Raw genomic sequence first — 27951 nt, forward strand, 5'->3', positions numbered from 1 at the left:
ACACATAGAGAGATATTATCCCACTATGCACCTTGGACATCTACAAAAAGATTTAAAATGCACCAACACTAGCAACCCCTGAAAGAAAAAACTCTCTAACTCTACCTGCCTGGTAGGACTAGCCTGTAAAAATAGTATGGAAAAGAAATGAAAAATGAAATGAAATGATTTGTTATATCTGGATTTCCCTTCTCCCTCATTCTGTATAAAGACAAGACAATCATATTGTAAGTTATGTTTTCTGTCCAGTTTTATTACAGAGCAATATGCAGCACATAGGCGTGAATTTCTGCATTTCCTCTTAAATTAAAAGACACACCGGTTTAACAATAGATGCACTTTTTGCAATTGTGAAGGGGAAACTATTGAACATGTGATTGTAGATTGTTTTCATGCTACTTCTTTTTGGTTTGATTTACAGAATAGCTTCTCTGTCATGTTATCACCTGGGCAGTTGAGTAGTTTCCCTGTGTTTCCTCTGTTTCCCTGTCCTTTTGTCTCCTGTGTGTTTTACCCTGTCAGTCTGGTCTGTCTGTCTGGAAGGAGGTGTGGCCATCTCCTCCTCCCTCTCCTGGGCGGTGGTTGCTGGAGCAGCTGACACTAATCATCAATCAAGACACACTCTGCAGTATATCAACCCTGGTCTTCCTGCGATTCATCGCCAGATCGTTATCGTCGCCACAGTGTGTGGTATACTTACCTGCCAGCTGCCTCCACTTCCTGCTATACCTACCTGCTCACTCTCCAACATCATTGCTTCTCCTCGGATCACAGTGGACTGGAAACACCATCGGGAGGAACACTGGAACCCCATTCCCCATGCTCCTCGCTTCCTTGAAGACTTTCAGTCTTTAATCCCAGCCACGTTGGACTCTGAGAAACCTTGCCCTGTCCACCATTTAAATGTATTATTTATTAATAAATTCTCATTGTTACAACTTTAAACCTTGACTAGTGTGTGCTGCTTTTGGGTCCACGTTTTGTTTCACCAGAACATAACATTCTCAAAATATTTGGAAAAAAATATCATTCTAACAAAGATTGAGGTATTATTCACTTTTAACAATCCCAGTGTTTCGGCAGAAGAAATTTACAAAATTAATTTGATTAATATCTTAGCAAAATATTATATCCATAAAATGATATGGCTTAAAAAAAAATCCTCCTTTTATAAACATTACATTTTACAAAATATGAAGATATGAAGATTTAGTACAACTAAGATTATTTTAAAAATAAATTATATTACATTCATTTGGCAGATGCTCAAAAATCCAAACCCAAATACATTTACACATTTTTACATACATGACTTTTTTTTAATTTTGTAGGTTTTTGTTTTACATAATCAAGCCCATTTATATAATAACCAAATTCAATTTTAAGTAGAAAAAAAACAGATTTTTCGTCAGACATTTTGCATATGCAATATTTTCCATGCACAGAATATAGTGAAAATGTTTAGGATCCTAAATATAACATCAAACTTCAACAAACAAGATTGTTTAATCCCTATATATATAAAAAAAGAAAGTATTTATTTTTCATTTAACACATTCTGCTGAAATATTGTCTTGACATGTTTTCCGTTGCAAAAAAAGCCAAAGTTTTGGAGCTTATTTGTCTTCATTAATCTCCCTGTGCGTTTGTCTGTTACCAAAATATCTTGAAAAAAACTGATTAGTTGGACAGAAATTAAGTTGGAAAACAACAGATTTTTGTGAAAGGAATAATATAGAGTGTGACAAGTCAACAATTTATTTACTTAGGCTATTTATTTGTCGGATTTTGAACATTAACTTTTAATAAAAAAAAAATTAACCATGTAAAGACACTTGAATTCACTCTCAAAAAGATGATTAGCAATTTTTCAGAACAAATTACATTTACAAAAAAATGTGATGTGATTTTACAATATCAGAACAGACAGCAGTATGTAGAGCAGTAAAAAGTAAACATTACTCTTTTTTAAAATCTATATTACATTCATTTTGCATATGCAATATTTTCCATGCACAGTATATAAGGAAAATGTTTAGTAAATATAACATAATAATCAAATTTCAACAAATAATCTCTATGTAGCAAATAAAAAAAAGTTTTCATCATTTCATTGAATTAAAATAGAAGAAAAAAGTCCCACCCGCTATGTTTGATCTCTGCAGTGCAGACACACCTCAACATTTACTGTACAAAGATGAATCACTCATTAAACTCCTGTCTACTTGAGCTCACACAGCTCAGCAGTGTCTCCAACACTATTACCTGTAATCCAAAATCCAGCATAGAGAGGCTGAGTGAACGTGGTCTGGACTCTGTGGAGGAGAGTCATGGTTTCAGAGACGCTGTAGTAAGACAGAGTACCTGCCCTGTGATCCAGGTAAACTCCTATTCTGGAGGACTGAGGGCCTGAGACGGAAGTATAAATATTGTTGTGTCTGAATATATAACTACTACTGTCACAGTCTAATGACCAAGATTTGTCATTAAATCCAAATCCACATTCATAAATGGTGCCTGTTCTTTTAATATCCTTGTATGCAACTGCTATATAAACTCTCTCGCTCCATTTCACCTCCCAGTAACAGCGTCCAGTCAGACCCTCTCTACTCAGGACCTGGCTAAATTTACCAAATCTGTCTTGGTGATCCAAATATAACTGTTTTCCTTTCATTACTGTTGCTTTTCTGTCCCTGTCACTCAATGACAAATTGTTGTTTGCTGTATTTGGATCCAGTGTGATTTGACAAGAATATTTCATAAACTCAGCTCTGGTTCTGGGCTCTGCTTGAGGCGGTAAAACATCCACTTCAGTCACTGCCAGAGAGATCTTTCCCCACTCCTCACTCAGAACAGCCTGCAGTTTATCTCTGACCTCTGACACCGCCGCTGTCACATCCTCAAAGGAGCGCAGAGGACAGATATCAATGCTGGGAACGTCTTTAGATTCGCTCAGACGTGACAGCGAGGGGTAGTTGTTTAGGAAATGGAGGTGATCCTCTGTGTGTGAGAGCGTCTCCAGCTCAGTGTCTTTCCTCCGCAGCTCAGTGATCTCCTGCTGCAGCTTCTCCTCAAGCTCTTTAGCTCGACTCACTTGAGTTGTCTGCTGGGATCTGATCTGCTGCTTCACTTCGGAGCTTCTTTTCTCAATGAGACGGATCAGCTTAGTGAAGATCTTCTCACTGTCTCTCACAGCTTCATCAGCAGAAAGATTGATAGCCTCCACCCTCTGCTGAAGCACCTTCACGTCTTTCTCTCTGTCCTGGACTCTCTGTTGGATTTCTTGCCGACTCGCCCCGAGCTCCGTCTGCTTCTCAGCCCTCTCTGCTGCAGCGGAGACTGTGTCATGACCTTTATGATCATCCATGGAGCAGAGATAGCAGATGCACTTCTGATCAGTGCGGCAGAAAATCTTCATCACCTCGTCATGCTGAGAGCAGATGTTCTCCTGGAGCTTTAAAGTGGCCTCAACCAGCTTGTGTTTCTTTAATGGAGCTACATTGTAGTGAGGCTGGAGGTGCTGCTCACAGTAAGAGGCCATACACACCAGACAGGACTTGAGGGCTTTCACCTTCATCCCAGAGCAGTAATCACAGGCCACGTCTCCAGGTCCAGCAGAGGAATGATCAGGTGAAGCAGCTTGAGGTCCTGCTTTCTTCAGTTCCTCCACAAACTCTGCTAACATGGTATTTTTCACCAGGACAGGCCTCGGTGTGAAGCTCTGCCTGCATTGAGGGCAGCTGTGTGTCTTCGTCTCATGCTCCTCACCCCAGCAGTCTTTAATACAGCTCATGCAGTAGCTGTGCCCACAGGGAATAGTCACCGGATCCTTTAGAAGATCCAGACAGATTGAACAGCTCAGTTTGTCTCGATCCAGAATCACTTGCTGCGCCATCTCTCCTCTGGACGACAGTGAATGTCTGTACGTTTCACTCTCTGTTTCCAGATAAATGCTGTGCTCATTTCCTCAATGTTTGTCCACTGATCTGTAGTGTATGAGCGTTCCATCTCTTACATTTGATCACATGGTGTTTGCACCCATCTGTAAACGGGCAGATCTGGGAAAGGGGAGGGAACGACAAGTCTGAACTGAATAGATTTTGAGTGTGAAGAGCCTCGCCTAACCGGTAAATAAAGTCTAGGTGGGGTTTGTGAAAGGTGTGCTTCATTTCAGGAAGTGGAGCAGCTTGAGCGTTGCTGTGTGTCTTTAGTCCTCAGTTATAGTCTGTCTTTCAGATACAGAACTAGAGAATTAAATGGAAGACTTGCAATGTAATATATTACTACCACTACTACTATTATGAGTACTAATAAGTAAACATTAAATTATACAAACTATGTTCATGGAGATACTAAAATGACCTATTTTTTTAAACTTCGTGTTACATTCATTTGGCAGATGCACAAAAATCCAAATCCATTCATGTATTTTACATACATGACTCTTTTATTCATTTTGTAGTTTTTTATATAATTAAGCCCATTTATATAAAAACCAAATCCAATTTTAAGTGAACTGTACTCATATAGCACCTTGCATACACATAGAGAGATATTCTCCCACTATGCACATTGGACATCTACAAAAATATCTAAAATGAGATCATATCCATTGATGAATTTAGGGCATTGTATCGAACGTGGTGATATGTGGTTACCAGCGTGTTAAACAGCTGTTCTTCAGTTTTCTTGTGAATTTTTGTATATAATGTTGAATATGTTGTATTTTAATGTGTTGTAATTTTATACGGCCGGCCAGGTCTCTCTTGTTAAAGAGATTTTTGATCTCAGTGGGAGTTCCTGGTAAAATAAAGGTAAAATAAAGTAAATAAAGAGAGAGAGGGGGTTCAAATGAAATGTACCAGAAGTGGCATTTGCTGGAATCCACACTTGACACCAACAGAGACACACCAACATTAGCAACCCCTGACAGAAAAAAAACTGCCTGTTTTTTCCTGCTGCTGGTAATTAGTTGGGGGATACCAACAACACCAAATAACCTATTTAAATAGATACAGATTCATATAAATATGTATGAATCGTTGAATTAAATATCAACTAATCACACAAGATAACAGAATTCCTGGCTGTCCTTACACTTTTAAATAAGCCTACAATATTTTAACTAACGTTCATATTTATTTTTCTCTCTAACTCTACCTGCCTGGTAGGACTAGTCTGTAAAAATAGTATGGACAAGAAATGAAAAATGAAATGAAATGATTTGTTATATCTGGATTTCCCTTCTCCCTCATTCTGTATAAAGACAAGACAATCATATTTTAAGTTAGTTTTTTCTGTCCAGTTTTATTACATAGCAATATGCAGCACATAGGCGTGAATTTCTGCATTTCCTCGAAAATTAAAAGACACACAGGTTTAACAATAGATGCACTTTTTGCAATTGTGAAGGGGAAACTATTTAACATGTGATTGTAGATTGTTTTCATGCTACTTCTTTTTGGTTTGATTTACAGAATAATTTCTCATAAACATTTTGAAAAAAATATCATAAACAAAGATTGAGGTATTACTCACTTTTAACAATCCCAGTTTTTCGGCAGATGAAATTTATAAAATTAATTTGATTAATATCTTAGCAAAATATTATATCCATAAAATGATATGGCTTAAAAGAATATCCTCCTTTTATACCTTTAAAGATTCTGATTTTAAAACATATTTGACTACGATGGAAAATTCTAAATTGGCAAAAACTATAAGATTGTTTAGACATTTTAAATTTATTCAAATTTGTTGTTTTTATTTATCTTTTCCATTCCTTATATTGTATTTGTTGTATAATGTATTTTATTTTTATATTATTTTTTATACTGTAAAATATATTTTCTGATTTTTTTGTGATGAAACATGAACAGGTTTATGTAACTATTGTATTGAACTTTCAAAAAATAAAAAATTTTAAATTGGCAAAAACTATTAGATTGTTTAGACATTTATTCCAATTTGTTGTTTTTATTTATCTTTTCCTTTCCTTACATTGTATTTGTTGTATAATGTATTTTATTTTTATATTATTTTTTTATACTGTAAAATATATTTTCTGTAATGAAACATGAACATGTTTATGTAATTAATGTATTAAACTTTCAAAAAAATAAAATATGAAAAAACAGACACACCGGAAGCTGTCTTACTTAATGGCCCGGAAGCAGAATCCCGAGGTGTAACATTTATTTTCCTCCGCCGGAGCTCGAAACATTCTTTCCTATGAGCCTAAAACCAGCAGCTCACATCGTATCAACCATCAACATGTCGTGATAACCGATCATAGGAGCACATAGCTAAATAAATAAACAACAATATGACGGGGATTTTTATTAAACTTACTTTATTATTCTCATTATATCATTCAGATTGTTTGAGGTTTTCTGCTGTGACCGCTCAAGGTAAGAGACTGAGAGTTAATGCTAAACACTGCTGACTGTTATATCATGATATCATGCTGCTGACTGTTATATCATGATATCATGCTGCTGACTGTTATATCATGATATCATACTGCTGACTGTTATATCATGATATCATACTGTTATATCATGATATCATGCTGTTATATCATGATATCATGCTGCTGACTGTTATATCATGATATCATGCTGCTGACTGTTATATCATGATATCATACTGTTATATCATGATATCATGATGCTGACTGTTATATCATGATATCATGCTGCTGACTGTTATATCATGATATCATACTGTTATATCATGATATCATGATGCTGACTGTTATATCATGATATCATACTGTTATATCATGATATCATGATGCTGACTGTTATATCATGATATCATACTGTTATATCATGATATCATGATGCTGACTGTTATATCATGATATCATACTGTTATATCATGATATCATGCTGCTGACTGTTATATCATGATATCATACTGTTATATCATGATATCATGATGCTGACTGTTATATCATGATATCATGCTGCTGACTGTTATATCATGATATCATGATGCTGACTGTTATATCATGATATCATGCTGCTGACTGTTATATCATGATATCATACTGCTGACTGTTATATCATGATATCATACTGTTATATCATGATATCATGCTGCTGACTGTTATATCATGATATCATGCTGCTGACTGTTATATCATGATATCATGCTGTTGACTGTTATATCATGATATCATGCTGTTGACTGTTATATCATGATATCATGCTGCTGACTGTTATATCATGATATCATGCTGTTGACTGTTATATCATGATATCATGCTGCTGACTGTTATATCATGATATCATGCTGTTGACTGTTATATCATGATATCATACTGCTGACTGTTATATCATGATATCATACTGTTAACTGTTATATCATGATATCATGCTGCTGACTGCATTACAATAAGTTAGTTTAGGAGTGTTTATTGGACAGGATCTAGCTAGAGCTAATTCAACATTACTTAGATCATAACAACATATCTTAAACAACACAAACTGAACACAATAACCTTCATGAAGACAGGATTTATTACAGGGCTTTTGTGTTAGACTGCATTAGTTTTAGCTAGATGTACCTTTTATTAACTGGTAACTGAATGTACATGACTGGTTGACCTCTTCTAGCCTGATATTCAGACTGAATTACCTTTTAATTTCACTTCATTTGAATCACTCAACACATTTGAGATATGAGTTGTGATTTAGAGGGTTAGACCTTTTCAGTGCATCTTCCTTTAGACTCACTCAGTGATTTTCAACTGGGAAGTAACCGTCAGCTTTTGGCAAAGAAAAGTAGAGTTGTTATTAGAAATAAGAGATAATCTTCAATGATAGTTTCTGTTATATTTCCTTTTTTTCATTATTGTTTTTTGAGTGATTTTCTTCTCTCACCATCATCAGCATTAAATCAACACATGGTCTGTTGTCGGTAGATGATGATTTAAAAAAGATATTACCTCACATTTTGAGTGTTTTTGAGACGACGTGCAGCCCAGTTATTCCTAAAGTGTGATTGGCGAAGCCTGTAAAGCTTTCTATAATTCCCATTTTATTCCTGCATGATTGTTGTGGAATGTTCAAAGGTTGTGTAATAAATCTGAGAGTAAAACATTCTGCTGAAATATTGTCTTGAACATGATTTTCATTTGCAAAAAAAAGACCCCAACATTTTACAAATTTAAAATCATTCCAAAATTGTGTTGTTTCTGGTGAAATCCACCAGAAAGTGGAAGTTATTTTATTGCCTTCATTAATCTCCCTGTGTGTTTGTCTGTTACCAAAATATCTTGAAAATTGATTGATTAGAAAGAAATGAAGTAGGAAAAGGACAGATTTTTCTTTTGATACTCGGACAGTGAAATGAAGAATATAGAATATTGATTAGTCAACAATTTATTTATTTATTTGTAGGATTTACAACATTGATTTTCATTAATGTATCCAAATAATTGTTATCATGAAAGTACATTTGAATTCTTTCTTAAAAAAAAAGATTACTAAACTATTTTTCAAAAGGTTACATTTAAAATGATCCCAGTTTTCTGGTACTCGTAATTTTCTGGGTACATTAAAATAAAAGTTGCTATTTTAACAGCAACACAGTATGCAGAAAGTAAACATTACATTATACAAATTATGAAGATATGAAGATTTAGTACAACTAAAAATATTTTTAAAAGAAATTATATTACATTCATTTGGCAGATGCTCAAAAATCCAAACCCAAATACATTTACACATCTTTACATACATGACTGTTTAATTCATTTTGTAGTTTTTACATAATTAAGCCCATCATATAATAACCAAATTCAATTTTAAGTAGGACAAAAACAGATTTTTAGTCAGACATTTTGCATATGCAAAGTCAACAATTTATTTATTTAGGCTATTTATTTGTAGGATTTTTAACATTAACTTTTTATATATTTTTTTAACCATGTAAAGACACTTGAATTCACTCTTAAAAAGATGATTAGCTATTTTTCAGAAGGATACGTTAAAAATTAGACCAGTTTTTCCTGTACTTTTTGGGTACATTTACAAAAAAAAGGTGATGTGATTTTACAATATCAGTACAGACAGCAGTATGTAGAGTACTAACAAGTAAACATGACTCTTTTTTAAAATCTATATTACATTCATTTTGCACAGCATACAGTATAAGGAAAATGTTTAGTAAAAATAACATAAGAATCATATTTCAAAAAACAATCTCTATGTAGCAAATAAAAAAAAGTTTTCATCATTTCATTGAATTAAAATAGAAGAAAAAAGTCCCACCCACTATGTTTGATCTCTGCAGTGCAGACACACCTCAACATTTACTGTACAGAGATGAATCACTCATTAAACTCTTGTCTACTTGAGCTCACACAGCTCAGCAGTGCCTCCAACATCACTATTTGGAAGCCAAAATCCAGGATAGAGAGGCTGAGTGAACGTGGTCTGGACTCTGTGGAGGAGAGTCATGGTTTCAGAGACGCTGTAGTAAGACAGAGTACCTGCCCTGTGATCCAGGTAAACTCCTATTCTGGAGGACTGAGGGCCTGAGACGGAAGTAGAAATATTGTTGTGTCTGAATGTATAACTACTACTGTCACATTCTAATGACCAAGATTTGTCATTACATCCAAATCCACATTCATTCACGCTGCCTGTTCTTCTAATATCCTTGTATGCAACTGCTATACGAACCTTCCCGCTCCATTTCACCTCCCAGTAACAGCGTCCAGTCAGACCCTCTCTACTCAGGACCTGCAACCTTTCACCAAATCTGTCTTGGTGATCCAAATATAACTGGTTTTCTTTCATTAATGTTGCTTTTCTGTCCCTGTCACTCAATGACAAACGTTTGTATGCTGTATTTGGATCCAGTGTGATTTGAGAAGAATATTTCATAAACTCAGCTCTGGTTCTGGGCTCTGGTTGTAAAACATCCACTTCAGTCACTGCCAGAGAGATCTTTCCCCACTCCTCACTCAGAACAGCCTGCAGTTTATCTCTGACCTCTGACACCGCCGCTGTCACATCCTCAAAGGAGTACAGAAGACAGATATCAATGCTGGGAACGTCTTTAGATTCGCTCAGACGTGACAGCGAGGGGTAGTTGTTTAGGAAATGGAGGTGATCCTCTGTGTGTGAGAGCGTCTCCAGCTCAGTGTCTTTCCTCCGCAGCTCAGTGATCTCCTGCTGCAGCTTCTCCTCAAGCTCTTTAGCTCGACTCACTTGAGTTGTCTGCTGGGATCTGATCTGCTGCTTCACTTCGGAGCTTCTTTTCTCAATGAGACGGATCAGCTCAGTGAAGATCTTCTCACTGTCTCTCACAGCTTCATCAGCAGAAAGATTGATAGCCTCCACCCTCTGCTGAAGCATCTTCACGTCTTTCTCTCTGTCCTGGACTCTCTGTTGGACTTCTTGCCGACTCGCCCCGAGCTCCGTCTGCTTTTCAGCCCTCTCTGCTGCAGCGGAGACTGTGTCATGACCTTTATGATCATCCATGGAGCAGAGATAGCAGATGCACTTCTGATCAGTGCGGCAGAAAATCTTCATCACCTCGTCATGCTGAGAGCAGATGTTCTCCTGGAGCTTTAAAGTGGCCTCAACCAGCTTGTGTTTCTTTAATGGAGCTACATTGTAGTGAGGCTGGAGGTGCTGCTCACAGTAAGAGGCCATACACACCAGACAGGACTTGAGGGCTTTCACCGTCATCCCAGAGCAGAAATCACAGGTCACGTCTCCAGGTCCAGCAGAGGAATGATCAGGTGAAGCAGCTTGAGGTCCTGCTTTCTTCAGTTCCTCCACTAACTGTGCCATCATGGTATTTTTCACCAGGACAGGCCTCGGTGTGAAGCTCTGCCTGCACTGAGGGCAGCTGTGTGTCTTCGTCTCATGCTCCTCACCCCAGTAGTCTTTAATACAGCTCATGCAGTAGCTGTGCCCACAGGGAATAGTCACCGGATCCTTTAGAAGATCCAGACAGATTGAACAGCTCAGTTTGTCTCGATCCAGAATCACTTGCTGCGCCATTTCTCCTCTAGACGACAGTGAATGTCTGTAAGTTTCACTCTCTGTTACCAGATAAATGCTGTGCTCATTTCCTCAATGTTTGTCCACTGATCTGCAGTGTATGAGCGTTCCAGCTCTTACATTTGATCACATGGTGTTTGCACCCATCTGTAAATGGGCAGATCTGTGAAAGGGGAGGGAACGACAAGTCTGAGCTGAATAGACTTTGAGCGGGAGGAGCCTCGCCGAGTCAGTAAATAAAGTCTGGGTGGGGTTTGTGAAAGTTGTGCTTCATTTCAGGAAGTGGAGCGGTTTGAGAGTTGCTGTGTGTCTTTAGTCCTCAGTTATAGTCTGTCTTTCAGATACAGAACTACAGAATTAAAGTGGAAGACTTGCAATGTAATATATTACTACCACTACTACTATTATGAGTACACTATAAGTAAACATTAAATTATACAAATTATGTTCATGGAGATACTAAAATGACCTATTTTTTTTAAACTTTGTGTTACATTCATTTGGCAGATGCACAAAAATCGAAATCCATTTATGTATTTTTATATACATGACCCTTTTATTCATTTTGTAGTTTTTTATACAATTAAGCCCATTTATATGTAAACCAAATCCAATTGTAAGTGAACTGTACTCATATAGCACCTTGCATACACATAGAGAGAGATTCTCCCACTATGCACATTGGACATCTACAAAAAGATCTAAAATGAGATCATATCCATTGATGAATTTAAGGGCATTGTATTGAATGTGGGGATATGTGGTTGCCAGCGTGTTAAACAGCTGTTCTTCAGTTTTATTGTGAATTTTTGTATATAATGTTGAATATGTTGTATTTAATGTGTTGTAATTTTATATGGCTGGCCAGGTCTTTCTTGTTTTTTAATCTCTATGGGAGTTCTTAGTAGAATAAAGGTGAAATAACATAAATAAAGAGAGAGAGGGGGTTAAAATGAAATGTACCAGAAGTGGCATTTGCTGGCATCCACACTTGACACCAACAGAGACACACCAACACTAGCAACCCTTGAAAGAAAAAACTCTCTAACTCTACCTGCCTGGTAGGCCTAGCCTGTAAAAATAGTATGGAAAGAAATGAAAAATGAAATGAAATGATTTGTTATATCTGGATTTCCCTTCTCCCTCATTCTGTATAAAGACAAGACAATAATATTTAAAGTTATTTTTTTTTGTCCAGTTTTATTACAGAGCAATATGCAGCACATAGGCGTGAATTTCTGCATTTCCTCGTAACTTAAAAGACACACCGGTTTAACAATAGATGCACTTTTTTTACAATTGTGAAGGGGAAACTATTGAACATGTGATTGTAGATTGTTTTCATGCTACTTCTTTTTGGTTTGATTTACAGAATAATTTCTCAAAACATTTTGAAAAAAATATCATTCTAACAAAGATTGAGGTATTACTCACTTTTAACAATCTTTTTTGGAAGATGAAATTTACAATGAATTAGATTAATATCTTAGCAAAACATTATATCCATAAAATGAAATGGCTTAAAAGAATATCCTCCTTTTATAAACATTACATTATGCAAACTATGAAGATATGAAGATTTAGTACAACTAAAATTATTTTAAAAAGAAATTATCGTACATTCATTTGGCAGATGCTCAAAAATCCAAACCCAAATACATTAATATATGTTTACATACATGACTGTTATATTCATTTTGTAGTTTTTACATAATTAAGCCCATGTATATAATAACCAAATTCAATTTTAAGTAGAACAAAAACGGATTTTTGGTCAGACATTTTGCATTTGCAATATTTTCCATGCACAGTATAAAGTGAAAATAGCCCAAATATAATCATCAACATAATCAACATCAAACTTCAACAAACAAGATTGTTTAATCCCCATATATATAAAAAAGAAAGTATTTATTTTTCATTTAACACATTCTGCTGAAATATTGTCTTGATATGTTTTCTGTTGCAAAAAAAGCCAAAGTTTTGGGGCTTATTTGTCTCCATTAATCTCCCCGTGCGTTTGTCTGTTACCAAAATATCTTGAAAAAAACTGATTAGTTGGACAGAAATTAAGTTGGAAAACAACAGATTTTTGTGAAAGGAAGAATATAGAGTGTGACAAGTCAACAATTTATTTACTTAGGCTATTTATTTGTCGGATTTTGAACATTAACTTTTAATAAAAAAAAAAAAATAACCATGTAAAGACACTTGAATTCACTCTCAAAAAGATGATTAGCAATTTTTCAGAAAAAATTACATTTACAAAAAAAGGTGATGTGATTTTACAATATCAGTACAGACAGCAGTATGTAGAGTACTAAAAAGTAAACATTACTCTTTTTTAAAATCTATATTACATTCATTTTGCATATGCAATATTTTCCATGCACAGTATATAAGGAAAATGTTTAGTAAATATAACATAAGAATCAAATTTCAACAAACAATCTCTATGTAGCAAATAAAAAAAAGTTTTCATCATTTCATTGAATTAAAATAGAAGAAAAAAGTCCCACCCACTATGTTTGATCTCTGCAGTGCAGACACACCTCAACATTTACTGTACAGAGATGAATCACTCATTAAACTCCTGTCTACTTGAGCTCACACAGCTCAGCAGTGTCTCCATAACCACCACTTGGAAGCCAAAATCCAGCATAGAGAGGCTGAGTGAACGTGGTCTGGACTCTGTGGAGGAGAGTCATGGTTTCAGAGACGCTGTAGTAAGACAGAGTACCTGCCCTGTGATCCAGGTAAACTCCTATTCTGGAGGACTGAGGGCCTGAGACGGAAGTAGAAATATTGTTGTGTCTGAATGTATAACTACTACTGTTACAGTCTAATGACCAAGATTTGTCATTACATCCAAATCCACATTCATTCACGGTGCCTGTTCTTTTAATATCCTTGTATGCAACTGCTATATAAACTCTCCCGCTCCATTTCACCTCCCAGTAACAGCGTCCAGTCAGACCCTCTCTACTCAGGACCTGCCACAATTCTCTAAATCTGTCTTGGTGATCCAAATATAACTGTTTTCCTTTCATTAATGTTGCTTTTCTGTCCCTGTCACTCAATGACAAACGGTTGTGTGCTGTATTTGGATCCAGTGTGATTTGACAAGAATATTTCATAAACTCAGCTCTGGTTCTGGGCTCTGCTTGAGGTGGTAAAACATCCACTTCAGTCACTGCCAGAGAGATCTTTCCCCACTCCTCACTCAGAACAGCCTGCAGTTTATCTCTGACCTCTGACACCGCCGCTGTCACATCCTCAAAGGAGCGCAGAGGACAGATATCAATGCTGGGAACGTCTTTAGATTCGCTCAGACGTGACAGCGAGGGGTAGTTGTTTAGGAAATGGAGGTGATCCTCTGTGTGTGAGAGCGTCTCCAGCTCAGTGTCTTTCCTCCGCAGCTCAGTGATCTCCTGCTGCAGCTTCTCCTCAAGCTCTTTAGCTCGACTCACTTGAGTTGTCTGCTGGGATCTGATCTGCTGCTTCACTTCGGAGCTTCTTTTCTCAATGAGACGGATCAGCTCAGTGAAGATCTTCTCACTGTCTCTCACAGCTTCATCAGCAGAAAGATTGATAACCTCCACCCTCTGCTGAAGCTCCTTCACGTCTTTCTCTCTGTCCTGGACTCTCTGTTGGATTTCTTGCCGACTCGCCCCGAGCTCCTTCTGCTTCTCAGCCCTCTCTGCTGCAGCGGAGACTGTGTCATGACCTTTATGATCATCCATGGAGCAGAGATAGCAGATGCACTTCTGATCAGTGCGGCAGAAAATCTTCATCACCTCGTCATGCTGAGAGCAGATGTTCTCCTGGAGCTTTAAAGTGGCCTCAACCAGCTTGTGTTTCTTTAATGGAGCTACATTGTAGTGAGGCTGGAGGTGCTGCTCACAGTAAGAGGCCATACACACCAGACAGGACTTGAGGGCTTTCACCTTCATCCCAGAGCAGAAATCACAGGCCACGTCTCCAGGTCCAGCAGAGGAATGATCAGGTGAAGCAGCTTGAAGTCCTGCTTTCTTCAGTTCCTCCACAAACTCTGCTAACATGGTATTTTTCACCAGGACAGGCCTCGGTGTGAAGCTCTGCCTGCACTGAGGGCAGCTGTGTGTCTTCGTCTCATGCTCCTCACCCCAGCAGTCTTTAATACAGCTCATGCAGTAGCTGTGCCCACAGGGAATAGTCACCGGATCCTTTAGAAGATCCAGACAGATTGAACAGCTCAGTTTGTCTCGATCCAGAATCACTTGCTGCGCCATTTCTCCTCTAGACGACAGTGAATGTCTGTAAGTTTCACTCTCTGTTACCAGATAAATGCTGTGCTCATTTCCTCAATGTTTGTCCACTGATCTGCAGTGTATGAGCGTTCCAGCTCTTACATTTGATCACATGGTGTTTGCACCCATCTGTAAACGGGCAGATCTGTGAAAGGGGAGGGAACGACAAGTCTGAGCTGAATAGACTTTGAGCGGGAGATGTCTTGTCTAACCGGTAAATAAAGTCTAGGTGGGGTTTGTAAAAGTTGTGCTTCATTCCAGGAAGAGGAGCGGTTTGAGAGTTGCTGTGTGTCTTTAGTCCTCAGTTATAGTCTGTCTTTCAGATTCAGAACTACAGAATTAAACTGGAAGACTTCCAATGTAATATATTACTACCACTACTACTATGATGAGTACTAATAAGTAAACATTAAATTATACAAACTATGTTCATGGAGATACTAAAATGACCTATTTTTTTTTTAACTTTGTGTTACATTCATTTGGCAGATGCACAAAAATTCAAATCCATTTATGTATTTTTACCTACATGACTCTTTTATTCATTTTGTAGTTTTTTATACAATTAAGCCCATTTATATAAAAACCAAATCCAATTGTAAGTGAACTGTACTCATATAGCACCTTGCATACACATAGAGAGATATTCTCCCACTATGCACCTTGGACATCTACAAAAAGATCTAAAATGAGATCATATCCATTGATGAATTTAAGGGCATTGTATTGAATGTGGTGATATGTGGCTGCCAGCGTGTTAAACAGCTGTTCTTCATTTTTATTGTGAATTTTTGTATATAATGTTGAATATGTTGTATTTTAATGTGTTGTAATTTTATATGGCCGGCCAGGTCTCTCTTGTTTTTTTATCTCAATGGGAGTTCTTAGTAGAATAAAGGTAAAATAACATAAATAAAGAGAGAGAGACGGGGTTAAAATGAAATGTACCAGAAGTGGCATTTGCTGGCATCCACACTTGACACCAACAGAGACACTCCAACACTAGCAACCCCTGAAAGAAAAAACTCTCTAACTCTACCTGCCTGGTAGGCCTAGCCTGTAAAAATAGTATGGAAAGAAATGAAAAATGAAATGAAATGATTTGTTATATCTGGATTTCCCTTCTCCCTCATTCTGTATAAAGACAAGACAATCATATTTTAAGTTCTTTTCTCTGTCCAGTTTTATTACAGAGCAATATGCAGCACATAGGCGTGAATTTCTGCATTTCCTCGTAAATTAAAAGACACACCGGTTTAACAATAGATGCACTTTTTGCAATTGTGAAGGGAAAACTGTTGAACATGTGATTGTAGATTGTTTTCATGCTACTTCTTTTTGGTTTGATTTACAGAATAATTTCTCATAAACATTTTGAAAAAAAATATCATAATAAACAAAGATTGAGATATTACTCACTTTTAACAATCCCAGTTTTTCGGAAGATGAAATTTACAAAATGAATTTGATTAATATCTTAGCAAAACATTATATCCATAAAATGATATGGCTTAAAAGAATATCCCTCTTTTATACTTTTAAAGATACTGATTTTAAAACATATTTGACTATGATTGAAAATTCTAAATTGCCAAAAACTATTAGATTGTTAAGACATTTATTCCAATTTGTTGTTGTTGTTTTTATTTATCTTTTCCTTTCCTTACATTGTATTTGTTGTATAATGCATTTTATTTTTATATTATTTTTTATACTGTAAAATATATTTTCTGATTTTTTTATGATGAAACATGAACATGTTTATGTAACTATTATATTGAACTTTCAAAAAATAAAAAGTTTTGAATTGGCAAAAACTATTAGATTGTTTAGACATTTATTCCAATTTGTTGTTGTTGTTTTTATTTATCTTTTCCTTTCCTTACATTGTATTTGTTGTATAATGCATTTTATTTTTATATTATTTTTTTATACTGTAAAATATATTTTTTGTAATGAAACATGAACATATTTATGTAATTATTGTATTAAACTTTCAAAAAAATAAAGTATGAAAAAAAAGACACACCGGAAGCTGTCTTACTTAATGGCCCGGAAGCAGAATCCCGAGGTGTAACATTTATTTTCCTCCGCCGGAGCTCGAAACATTCTTTCCTATGAGCCTAAAACCAGCAGCTCACATCGTATCAACCATCAACATGTCGTGATAACCGATCATAGGAGCACATAGCTAAATAAATAACAGACAATATGACGGGGATTTTTATTAAACTTACTTTATTATTCTCATTATATCATTCAGATTGTTTGAGGTTTTCTGCTGTGACCGCTCAAGGTAAGAGACTGAGAGTTAATGCTAAACACTGCTGACTGTTATATCATGATATCATGCTGCTGACTGTTATATCATGATATCATGCTGCTGACTGTTATATCATGATATCATGCTGCTGACTGTTATATCATGATATCATGCTGCTGACTGTTATATCATGATATCATGCTGCTGACTGTTATATCATGATATCATGCTGCTGACTGTTATATCATGATATCATGCTGCTGACTGTTATATCATGATATCATGCTGCTGACTGTTATATCATGATATCATGCTGCTGACTGTTATATCATGATATCATGCTGCTGACTGTTATATCATGATATCATGCTGTTGACTGTTATATCATGATATCATGCTGCTGACTGTTATATCATGATATCATGCTGTTATATCATGATATCATGCTGTTATATCATGATATCATGCTGCTGACTGTTATATCATGATATCATGCTGCTGACTGTTATATCATGATATCATGCTGCTGACTGTTATATCATGATATCATGCTGCTGACTGTTATATCATGATATCATGCTGCTGACTGTTATATCATGATATCATGATGCTGACTGTTATATCATGATATCATGCTGCTGACTGTTATATCATGATATCATGCTGTTGACTGTTATATCATGATATCATGCTGCTGACTGTTATATCATGATATCATGCTGCTGACTGCATTACAATAAGTTAGTTTAGGAGTGTTTATTGGACAGGACCTAGCTAGAGCTAATTCAACATTACTTAGATCATAACAACACATCTTAAACAACACAAACTGAATACAATAACCTTCATGAAGATAGGATTTATTACAGGGCTTTTGTGTTAGACTGCATTAGTTTTAGCTAGATGTACCTTTTATTAACTGGTAACTGAATGTACATGACTGGTTGACCTCTTCTAGCCTGATATTCAGACTGAATTACCTTTTAATTGCACTTCATTTGAATCACTCAACACATTTGAGATATGAGTTGTGATTTAGAGGTCTAGACCTTTTCAGTGCACCTTCCTTTAGACTCACTCAGTGATTTTCAACTGGGAAGTAACCGTCAGCTTTTGGCAAAGAAAAGTAGAGTTGTTATTAGAAATAAGAGATAATCTTCAATTGATAGTTTCTGTTATATTTCCTTTTTTTCATTATTGTTTTTTGAGTGATTTTCTTCTCTCACCATCATCAGCATTAAATCAACACATGGTCTGTTGTCGGTAGATGATGATTTAAAAAAGATATTACCTCACATTTTGAGTGTTTTTGAGACGACGTGCAGCCCAGTTATTCCTAAAGTGTGATTGGCGAAGCCTGTAAAGCTTTCTATAATTCCCATTTTATTCCTGCATGATTGTTGTGGAATGTTCAAAAGTTGTGTAATAAATCTGAGAGTAAAACATTCTGCTGAAATATTGTCTTGAACATGATTTTCATTTGCAAAAAAAAAGACCCTAACATTTTACAAATTTATAATCATTCAAAGATTGTGTTGTTTCTGGTGAAATCCACCAGAAAGGGAAAGTTATTTTATTGCCTTCATTAATCACCCTTTGTGTTTGTCTGTTACCAAAATATCTTGAAAATTGATTGATTAGAAAGAAATGAAGTAGGAAAAGGACAGATTTTTCTTTTGATACTCGGACAGTGAAATGAAGAATATAGAATATAGATAAATCAACAATTTATTTATTTATTTGTAGGATTTACAACATTGATTTTCATTAATGTATCCAAATAATTGTTATCATGAAAGTACATTTGAATTCTTTCTTAAAGAAAAAGATTACTAAACTATTTTTCAAAAGGTTACATTTAAAATGATCCCAGTTTTCTGGTACTCATAATTTTCTGGGTACATTAAAATAAAAGTTGCTATTTTAACAGCAACAGAGTATGCAGAAAGTAAACATTACATTATACAAATTATGAAGATATGAAGATTTAGTACAACTAAAATTGTTTTAAGAAGAAATCATATTACATTAATTTGGCAGATTATCAAAAATCCAAACCCAAATACATTTACACATTTTTACATACATGACTGTGTTATTAATTTTGTAGTTTTTACATAAATAAGCCCATTCATATAATAACCAAATTCAATTTTAAAAACTGATTTTTAGTCAGACATTTTGCATATGCAAAGTCAACAATTTATTTATTTAGGCTATTTATTTGTAGGATTTGAACATTAACTTTTTATATATTTTTTTAACCATGTAAAGACACTTGAATTCCCTCTTAAAAAGATGATTAGCTATTTTTCAGAAGGATACGTTAAAAATTAGACCAGTTTTTCTTGTACTTTTTGGGTACATTTAAAAAAAAAAAGGTGATGTGATTTTGCAATATCAGCACAGACAGCAGTATGTAGAGTACTAACAAGTAAACATTACTCTTTTTTAAAATCTATATTACATTCATTTTGCACAGTATACAGTATAAGGAAAATGTTTAGTAAAAATAACATAATAATCAGATTTCGACAAACAATCTCTATGTAGCAAATAAAAAAAACTTTTCATCATTTCATTGAATTAAAATAGAAGAAAAAAGTCCCACCCACTATGTTTGATCTCTGCAGTGCAGACACATCTCAACATTTACTGTACAGAGATGAATCACTCATTAAACTCCTGTCTACTTGAGCTCACACAGCTCAGCAGTGCCTCCAACACCACTATTTGGAAACCAAAATCCAGGATAGAGAGGCTGAGTGAACGTGGTCTGGACTCTGTGGAGGAGAGTCATGGTTTCAGAGACGCTGTAGTAAGACAGAGTACCTGCTCTGTGATCCAGGTAAACTCCTATTCTGGAGGACTGAGGGCCTGAGACGGAAGTAGAAATATTGTTGTGTCTGAATGTATAACTACTACTGTTACATTCTAATGACCAAGATTTGTCATTCCATCCAAATCCACATTCATTCACGGTGCCTGTTCTTCTAATATCCTTGTATGCAACTGCTATACAAACTCTCCCGCTCCATTTCACCTCCCAGTAACAGCGTCCAGTCAGACCCTCTCTACTCAGGACCTGCCTCAGTTCTCCAAATCTGTCTTGGTGATCCAAATATAACTGTTTTCCTTTCATTAATGTTGCTTTTCTGTCCCTGTCAGTCAATGACAAACGGTTGTTTGCTGTATTTGGATCCAGTGTGATTTGACAAGAATATTTCATAAACTCAGCTCTGGTTCTGGGCTCTGCTTGTAAAACATCCACTTCAGTCACTGCCAGAGAGATCTTTCCCCACTCCTCACTCAGAACAGCCTGCAGTTTATCTCTGACCTCTGACACCGCCGCTGTCACATCCTCAAAGGAGCGCAGAGGACAGATATCAATGCTGGGAACGTCTTTAGATTCGCTCAGACGTGACAGCGAGGGGTAGTTGTTTAGGAAATGGAGGTGATCCTCTGTGTGTGAGAGCGTCTCCAGCTCAGTGTCTTTCCTCCGCAGCTCAGTGATCTCCTGCTGCAGCTTCTCCTCAAGCTCTTTAGCTCGACTCACTTGAGTTGTCTGCTGGGATCTGATCTGCTGCTTCACTTCGGAGCTTCTTTTCTCAATGAGACGGATCAGCTCAGTGAAGATCTTCTCACTGTCTCTCACAGCTTCATCAGCAGAAAGATTGATAGCCTCCACCCTCTGCTGAAGCACCTTCACGTCTTTCTCTCTGTCCTGGACTCTCTGTTGGATTTCTTGCCGACTCGCCCCGAGCTCCTTCTGCTTCTCAGCCCTCTCTGCTGCAGCGGAGACTGTGTCATGACCTTTATGATCATCCATGGAGCAGAGATAGCAGATGCACTTCTGATCAGTGCGGCAGAAAATCTTCATCACCTCGTCATGCTGAGAGCAGATGTTCTCCTGGAGCTTTAAAGTGGCCTCAACCAGCTTGTGTTTCTTTAATGGAGCTACATTGTAGTGAGGCTGGAGGTGCTGCTCACAGTAAGAGGCCATACACACCAGACAGGACTTGAGGGCTTTCACCTTCATCCCAGAGCAGTAATCACAGGCCACGTCTCCAGGTCCAGCAGAGGAATGATCAGGTGAAGCAGCTTGAGGTCCTGCTTTCTTCAGTTCCTCCACTAACTCTGCCATCATGGTATTTTTCACCAGGACAGGCCTCGGTGTGAAGCTCTGCCTGCACTGAGGGCAGCTGTGTGTCTTCGTCTCATGCTCCTCACCCCAGTAGTCTTTAATACAGCTCATGCAGTAGCTGTGCCCACAGGGAATAGTCACCGGATCCTTTAGAAGATCCAGACAGATTGAACAGCTCAGTTTGTCTCGATCCAGAATCACTTGCTGCGCCATTTCTCCTCTAGACGACAGTGAATGTCTGAACGTTTCACTCTCTGTTTCCAGATAAATGCTGTGCTCATTTCCTCAATGTTTGTCCACTGATCTGCAGTGTATGAGCGTTCCAGCTCTTACATTTGATCACATGGTGTTTGCACCCATCTGTAAACGGGCAGATCTGTGAAAGGGGAGGGAACGACAAGTCTGAGCTGAATAGACTTTGAGCGGGAGGAGCCTCGTCTTGCCAGTAAATAAAGTCTAGGTGGGGTTTGTGAAAGTTGTGCTTCATTCCAGGAAGAGGAGCGGTTTGAGAGTTGCTGTGTGTCTTTAGTCCTCAGTTATAGTCTGTCTTTCAGATTCAGAACTACAGAATTAAATGGAAGACTTGCAATGTAATATATTACTACCACTACTACTATGATGAGTACTAATAAGTAAACATTAAATTATACAACTTATGTTCATGGAGATACTAAAATGACCTATTTTGTTTTAAACTTTGTGTTACATTCATTTGGCAGATGCACAAAAATCCAAATCCATTTATGTATTTTTACATACATGACTCTTTTATTCATTTTGTAGTTTTTTATACAATTAAGCCCATTTATATAAAAACCAAATCCAATTGTAAGTGAACTGTACTCATATAGCACCTTGCATACACATAGAGAGATATTCTCCCACTATGCACCTTGGACATCTACAAAAAGATCTAAAATGAGATCATATCCATTGATGAATTTAAGGGCATTGTATTGAACGTGGTGATATGTGGCTGCCAGCATGTTAAACAGCTGTTCTTCAGTTTTATTGTGAATTTTTGTATATAATGTTGAATATGTTGTATTTTAATGTGTTGTAATTTTATATGGCTGGCCAGGTCTCTCTTGTTTTTTTATCTCAATGGGAGTTCTTAGTAGAATAAAGGTAAAATAACATAAATAAAGAGAGAGAGGGGGTTAAAATGAAATGTACCAGAAGTGGCATTTGCTGGCATCCACACTTGACACCAACAGAGACACACCAACACTAGCAACCCCTGAAAGAAAAAACTCTCTAACTCTACCTGCCTGGTAGGACTAGCCTGTAAAAATAGTATGGACAAGAAATGAAAAATGAAATGATTTGTTATATCTGGATTTCCCTTCTCCCTCATTCTGTATAAAGACAAGACAATCATATTGTAAGTTATTTTTTTCTGTCCAGTTTTATTACAGAGCAATATGCAGCACATAGGCGTGAATTTCTGCATTTCCTCTTAAATTAAAAGACACACCGGTTTAACAATAGATGCACTTTTTGCAATTGTGAAGGGAAAACTGTTGAACATGTGATTGTAGATTGTTTTCATGCTACTTCTTTTTTGTTTGATTTACAGAATAATTTCTCATAAACATTTTGAAAAAAATATCATTCTAACAAAGATTGAGATATTACTCACTTTTAACAATCTTTTTCGGAAGATGAAATTTACAATGAATTAGATTAATATCTTAGCAAAACATTATATCCATAAAATGATATGGCTTAAAGGAATATCCCTCTTTTATACTTTTAAAGATTCTGATTTTAAATCATATTTGACTATGATTGAAAATTCTAAATTGTCAAAAACTATTAGATTGTTTAGACATTTATTCCAATTTGTTGTTGTTGTTTTTATTTATATTTTCCTTTACTTACATTGTATTTGTTGTATAATGTATTTTATTTTTATATTATTTTTTATACTGTAAAATATATTTGCTGAATTTTCTGTAATGAAACATGAACATGTTTATGTAACTATTGTATTGAAATTTCAAAAAAATAAAGTATGAAAAAAAACAGACACACCGGAAGCTGTCTTACTTAATGGCCCGGAAGCAGAATCCCGAGGTGTAACATCTGCTAACTGCATTTTATGTCACAAAGCTAGCTCGTTGTTATAATGTTGTGATACAGGGTTTTAGTTGATTGATGCACTCATGGTAAATAACATCAACACTGAATTAAAACATACTTGTAAGGATGAACAATAAGTTAGTTTAGGAGTGTTTATTGGACAGGACCTAGCTAGAGCTAATTCAACATTACTTAGATCATAACAACACATCTTAAACAACACAAACTGAACACAATAACCTTCATGAAGACAGGATTTATTACAGGGCTTTTGTGTTAGACTGCATTAGTTTTAGCTAGATGCACCTTTTTATTAACCGGTAACTGAATGTACATGACTGGTTGACCTCTTCTAGCCTGATATTCAGACTGAATTACCTTTTAATTTCACTTCATTTGAATCACTCAACACATTTGAGATATGAGTTGTGATTTAGAGGTCTAGACCTTTTCAGTGCATCTTCCTTTAGACTCACTCAGCGATTTTCAACTGGGAGGTAACCGTCAGCTTTTGGCAAAGAAAAGTAGAGTTGTTATTAGAAATAAGAGATAATCTTCAATTGATAGTTTCTGTTACATTTCCTTTTTTTTCATTATTGTTTTTTGAGTGATTTTCTTCTCTCACCATCATCAGCATTAAATCAACACATGGTCTGTTGTCGGTAGATGATGATTTAAAAAAGATATTACCTCACATTTTGAGTGTTTTTGAGACGACGTGCAGCCCAGTTATTCCTAAAGTGTGATTGGCGAAGCCTGTAAAGCTTTCTATAATTCCCATTTTATTCCTGCATGATTGTTGTGGAATGTTCAAAAGTTGTGTAATAAATCTGAGAGTAAAACATTCTGCTGAAATATTGTCTTGAACATGATTTTCATTTGCAAAAAAAAAGACCCCAACATTTTACAAATTTAAAATCATTCCAAAATTGTGTTGTTTCTGGTGAAATCCACCAGAAAGTGGAAGTTATTTTATTGCCTTCATTAATCTCCCTGTGTGTTTGTCTGTTACCAAAATATCTTGAAAATTGATTGATTAGAAAGAAATGAAGTAGGAAAAGGACACTTTTATTTTTGATACTCGGACAGTGAAATGAAGAATATAGAATATAGATTAGTCAACAATTTATTTATTTATTTGTAGGATTTACAACATTGATTTTCATTAATGTATCCAAATAATTGTTATCATGAAAGTACATTTGAATTCTTTCTTTAAAAAAAAGATTACTAAACTATTTTTCAAAAGGTTACATTTAAAATGATCCCAGTTTTCTGGTACTCGTACTTTTCTGGGTACATTAAAATAAAAGTTGCTATTTTAACAGCAACACAGTATGCAGAAAGTAAACATTACATTATACAAATTATGAAGATATGAAGATTTAGTACAACTAAAATTATTTTAAAAATAAATCATATTACATTCATTTGGCAGATGCTCAAAAATACAAACCCAAATACATTTATACACTTTTACATACATGACTGTTTTATTAATTTTGTAGTTTTTACATAATTAAGCCCATTCATATAATAACCAAATTCAATTTTAAGTTGAACAAAAACAGATTTTTCGTCAGACATTTTGCATATTCCAAGTCAACAATTTATTTATTTAGGCTATTTATTTGTAGGATTTTGAATATTAACTTTTTATATATTTTTTTAACCATGTAAAGACACTTGAATTCACCCTTAAAAAAATGATTAGCTATTTTTCAGAAGGATACGTTAAAAATTAGACCAGTTTTTCCTCTACTTTTTGGGTACATTTACAAAAAAAAGGTGATGGGATTTTACAATATCAGTACAGACAGCAGTATGTAGAGTACTAAAAAGTAAACATGACTATTTTTAAATCTATATTACATTCATTTTGTATATGCAATATTTTCCATGCACAGTATATAAGGGAAATGTTTAGTAAATATAATATAAGAATCAAATTTCAACAAACATGAATAGAATAAAAAAGTCCCACCCACTATGTTTGATCTCTGCAGTGCAGACACACCTCAACATTTACTGTACAGAGATGAATCACTCATTAAACTCTTGTCTACTTGAGCTCACACAGCTCAGCAGTGTCTCCATCACTATTTGGAATCATAATTCCAGCATAGAGAGGCTGAGTGAACGTGGTCTGGACTCTGTGGAGGAGAGTCATGGTTTCAGAGACGCTGTAGTAAGACAGAGTACCTGCCCTGTGATCCAGGTAAACTCCTATTCTGGAGGACTGAGGGCCTGAGACGGAAGTAGAAATACTGTTGTGTCTGAATCTATAATTACTACTGTAACAGTCTAATGACCAAGATTTGTCATTATATCCAAATCCACATTCTTCTCTGGTGCCTGTTCTTCTAATATCCTTGTATGCAACTGCTATAAAAACTCTCCCACTCCGTTTCACCTCCCAGTAACAGCGTCCAGTCAGACCCTCTCTACTCAGGACCTGACTCCATTGACCAAATCTGTCTTGGTGATCCAAATATAACTGTTCTTCTTCCATTAATGTTGCTTTTCTGTCCCTGTTACTCAATGACAAATTGTAGTGTGCTGTATTTGGATCCAGTGTGATTTGAGAAGAATATTTCATAAACTCAGCTCTGGTCCTGGGCTCTGCTTGAGGCGGTAAAACATCCACTTCAATCACTGCTAGAGAGATCTTTCCCCACTCCTCACTCAGAACAACCTGCAGTTTATCTCTGACCTCTGACACCGCCACTGTCACATCCTCAAAGGAGCGCAGAGGACAGATATCAATGCTGGGAACGTCTTCAGATTCACTCAGACGTGACAGCGAGGGGTAGTTGTTTAGGAAATGGAGGTGATCCTCTGTGTGTGAGAGCGTCTCCAGCTCAGTGTCTTTCCTCCGCAGCTCAGTGATCTCCTGCTGCAGCTTCTCCTCAAGCTCTTTAGCTCGACTCACTTGAGTTGTCTGCTGGGATCTGATCTGCTGCTTCACTTCGGAGCTTCTTTTCTCAATGAGACGGATCAGCTCAGTGAAGATCTTCTCACTGTCTCTCACAGCTTCATCAGCAGAAAGATTGAAAGCCTCCACCCTCTGCTGAAGCACCTTCACGTCTTTCTCTCTGTCCTGGACTCTCTGTTGGATTTCTTGCCGACTCGCCCCGAGCTCCTTCTGCTTCTCAGCTCTCTCTGCTGCAGCGGAGACTGTGTCATGACCTTTATGATCATCCATGGAGCAGAGATAGCAGATGCACTTCTGATCAGTGCGGCAGAAAATCTTCATCACCTCGTCATGCTGAGAGCAGATGTTCTCCTGGAGCTTTAAAGTGGCCTCAACCAGCTTATGTTTCTTTAATGGAGCTACATTGTAGTGAGGCTGGAGGTGCTGCTCACAGTAAGAGGCCATACACACCAGACAGGACTTAAGGGCTTTCACCTTCATCCCAGAGCAGTAATCACAGGCCACGTCTCCAGGTCCAGCAGAGGAATGATCAGGTGAAGCAGCTTGAGGTCCTGCTTTCTTCAGTTCCTCCACAAACTCTGCTAACATGGTACTTTTCACCAGGACAGGCCTCGGTGTGAAGCTTTGCCTGCACTGAGGGCAGCTGTGTGTCTTCGTCTCATGCTCCTCACCCCAGCAGTCTTTAATACAGCTCATGCAGTAGCTGTGCCCACAGGGAATAGTCACCGGATCCTTTAGAAGATCCAGACAGATTGAACAGCTCAGTTTGTCTCGATCCAGAATCACTTGCTGCGCCATTTCTCCTCTAGACGACAGTGAATGTCTGTAAGTTTCACTCTCTGTTACCAGATAAATGCTGTGCTCATTTCCTCAATGTTTGTCCACTGATCTGCAGTGTATGAGCGTTCCATCTCTTACATTTGATCACATGGTGTTTGCACCCATCTGTAAACGGGCAGATCTGTGAAAGGGGAGGGAATGACAACTCTGAGCTGAATAGACTTTGAGCGAGAGGAGCCTCGCCTTGCCAGTAAATAAAGTCTGGGTGGGGTTTGTAAAAGTTGTGCTTCATTTCAGGAAGTGGAGCGGTTTGAGAGTTGCTGTGTGTCTTTAGTCCTCAGTTATAGTCTGTCTTTCAGATTCAGAACTACAGAATTAAACTGGAAGACTTGCAATGTAATATATTACTACCACTACCACTATTATGA

General features: G+C 36.6%; 5 protein-coding genes across 6 annotated transcripts; all 5 read right to left on the reverse strand.

Moving 5' to 3' along the window:
• Positions 1–1224: 1224 nt before the first annotated feature.
• On the reverse strand, positions 1225–27925 carry LOC119476056 (tripartite motif-containing protein 16-like). Of its 2 annotated transcripts, none has more exons than XM_037749239.1 (2): positions 25786–27923; positions 1225–2136 (listed from the first exon to the last, which is right to left on the reverse strand). In XM_037749239.1, exon 1 carries the CDS (start codon positions 27539–27541, stop codon positions 25871–25873), a length of 1671 nt encoding a protein of 556 aa, XP_037605167.1. In that variant the 5' UTR covers positions 27542–27923; the 3' UTR covers positions 1225–2136; positions 25786–25870. The 2 variants fall into 2 exon arrangements, with proteins under 2 accessions (XP_037605167.1, XP_037605168.1); XM_037749240.1 differs by lacking the exon at positions 1225–2136 and adding an exon at positions 20034–20197 and having other exon boundaries at positions 25800–27925.
• On the reverse strand, positions 1299–3932 carry LOC119476055 (tripartite motif-containing protein 16-like). The gene has a single exon (XM_037749238.1). It carries the CDS (start codon positions 3893–3895, stop codon positions 2222–2224), a length of 1674 nt encoding a protein of 557 aa, XP_037605166.1. The 5' UTR covers positions 3896–3932; the 3' UTR covers positions 1299–2221.
• On the reverse strand, positions 7871–11176 carry LOC119476058 (E3 ubiquitin/ISG15 ligase TRIM25-like). Its single transcript, XM_037749243.1, has one exon. It carries the CDS (start codon positions 11025–11027, stop codon positions 9360–9362), a length of 1668 nt encoding a protein of 555 aa, XP_037605171.1. The 5' UTR covers positions 11028–11176; the 3' UTR covers positions 7871–9359.
• LOC119476054 (tripartite motif-containing protein 16-like) lies at positions 13281–15452 on the reverse strand. The gene has a single exon (XM_037749237.1). It carries the CDS (start codon positions 15296–15298, stop codon positions 13625–13627), a length of 1674 nt encoding a protein of 557 aa, XP_037605165.1. The 5' UTR covers positions 15299–15452; the 3' UTR covers positions 13281–13624.
• Positions 20034–22131, reverse strand: LOC119476057 (tripartite motif-containing protein 16-like). Its single transcript, XM_037749242.1, has one exon. The coding sequence runs from the start codon at positions 21934–21936 to the stop codon at positions 20269–20271; it is 1668 nt and encodes a 555-aa protein (XP_037605170.1). The 5' UTR covers positions 21937–22131; the 3' UTR covers positions 20034–20268.
• Positions 27926–27951: the final 26 nt, after the last annotated feature.

Source organism: Sebastes umbrosus, chromosome 17, assembly GCF_015220745.1.
Source record: "Sebastes umbrosus isolate fSebUmb1 chromosome 17, fSebUmb1.pri, whole genome shotgun sequence".
In the NCBI taxonomy this organism is placed as follows: domain Eukaryota; kingdom Metazoa; phylum Chordata; class Actinopteri; order Perciformes; family Sebastidae; genus Sebastes; species Sebastes umbrosus.

Excerpts from the sequence above, each read along its gene's own strand:
- LOC119476055 (XM_037749238.1), bottom strand. The coding sequence starts at position 3,895 with ATGGCGCAGCAAGTGATTCTGGATCGAGACAAACTGAGCTGTTCAATC.
- LOC119476058 (XM_037749243.1), bottom strand. The coding sequence starts at position 11,027 with ATGGCGCAGCAAGTGATTCTGGATCGAGACAAACTGAGCTGTTCAATC.
- LOC119476054 (XM_037749237.1), bottom strand. The coding sequence starts at position 15,298 with ATGGCGCAGCAAGTGATTCTGGATCGAGACAAACTGAGCTGTTCAATC.
- LOC119476057 (XM_037749242.1), bottom strand. The coding sequence starts at position 21,936 with ATGGCGCAGCAAGTGATTCTGGATCGAGACAAACTGAGCTGTTCAATC.
- LOC119476056 (XM_037749239.1), bottom strand. The coding sequence starts at position 27,541 with ATGGCGCAGCAAGTGATTCTGGATCGAGACAAACTGAGCTGTTCAATC.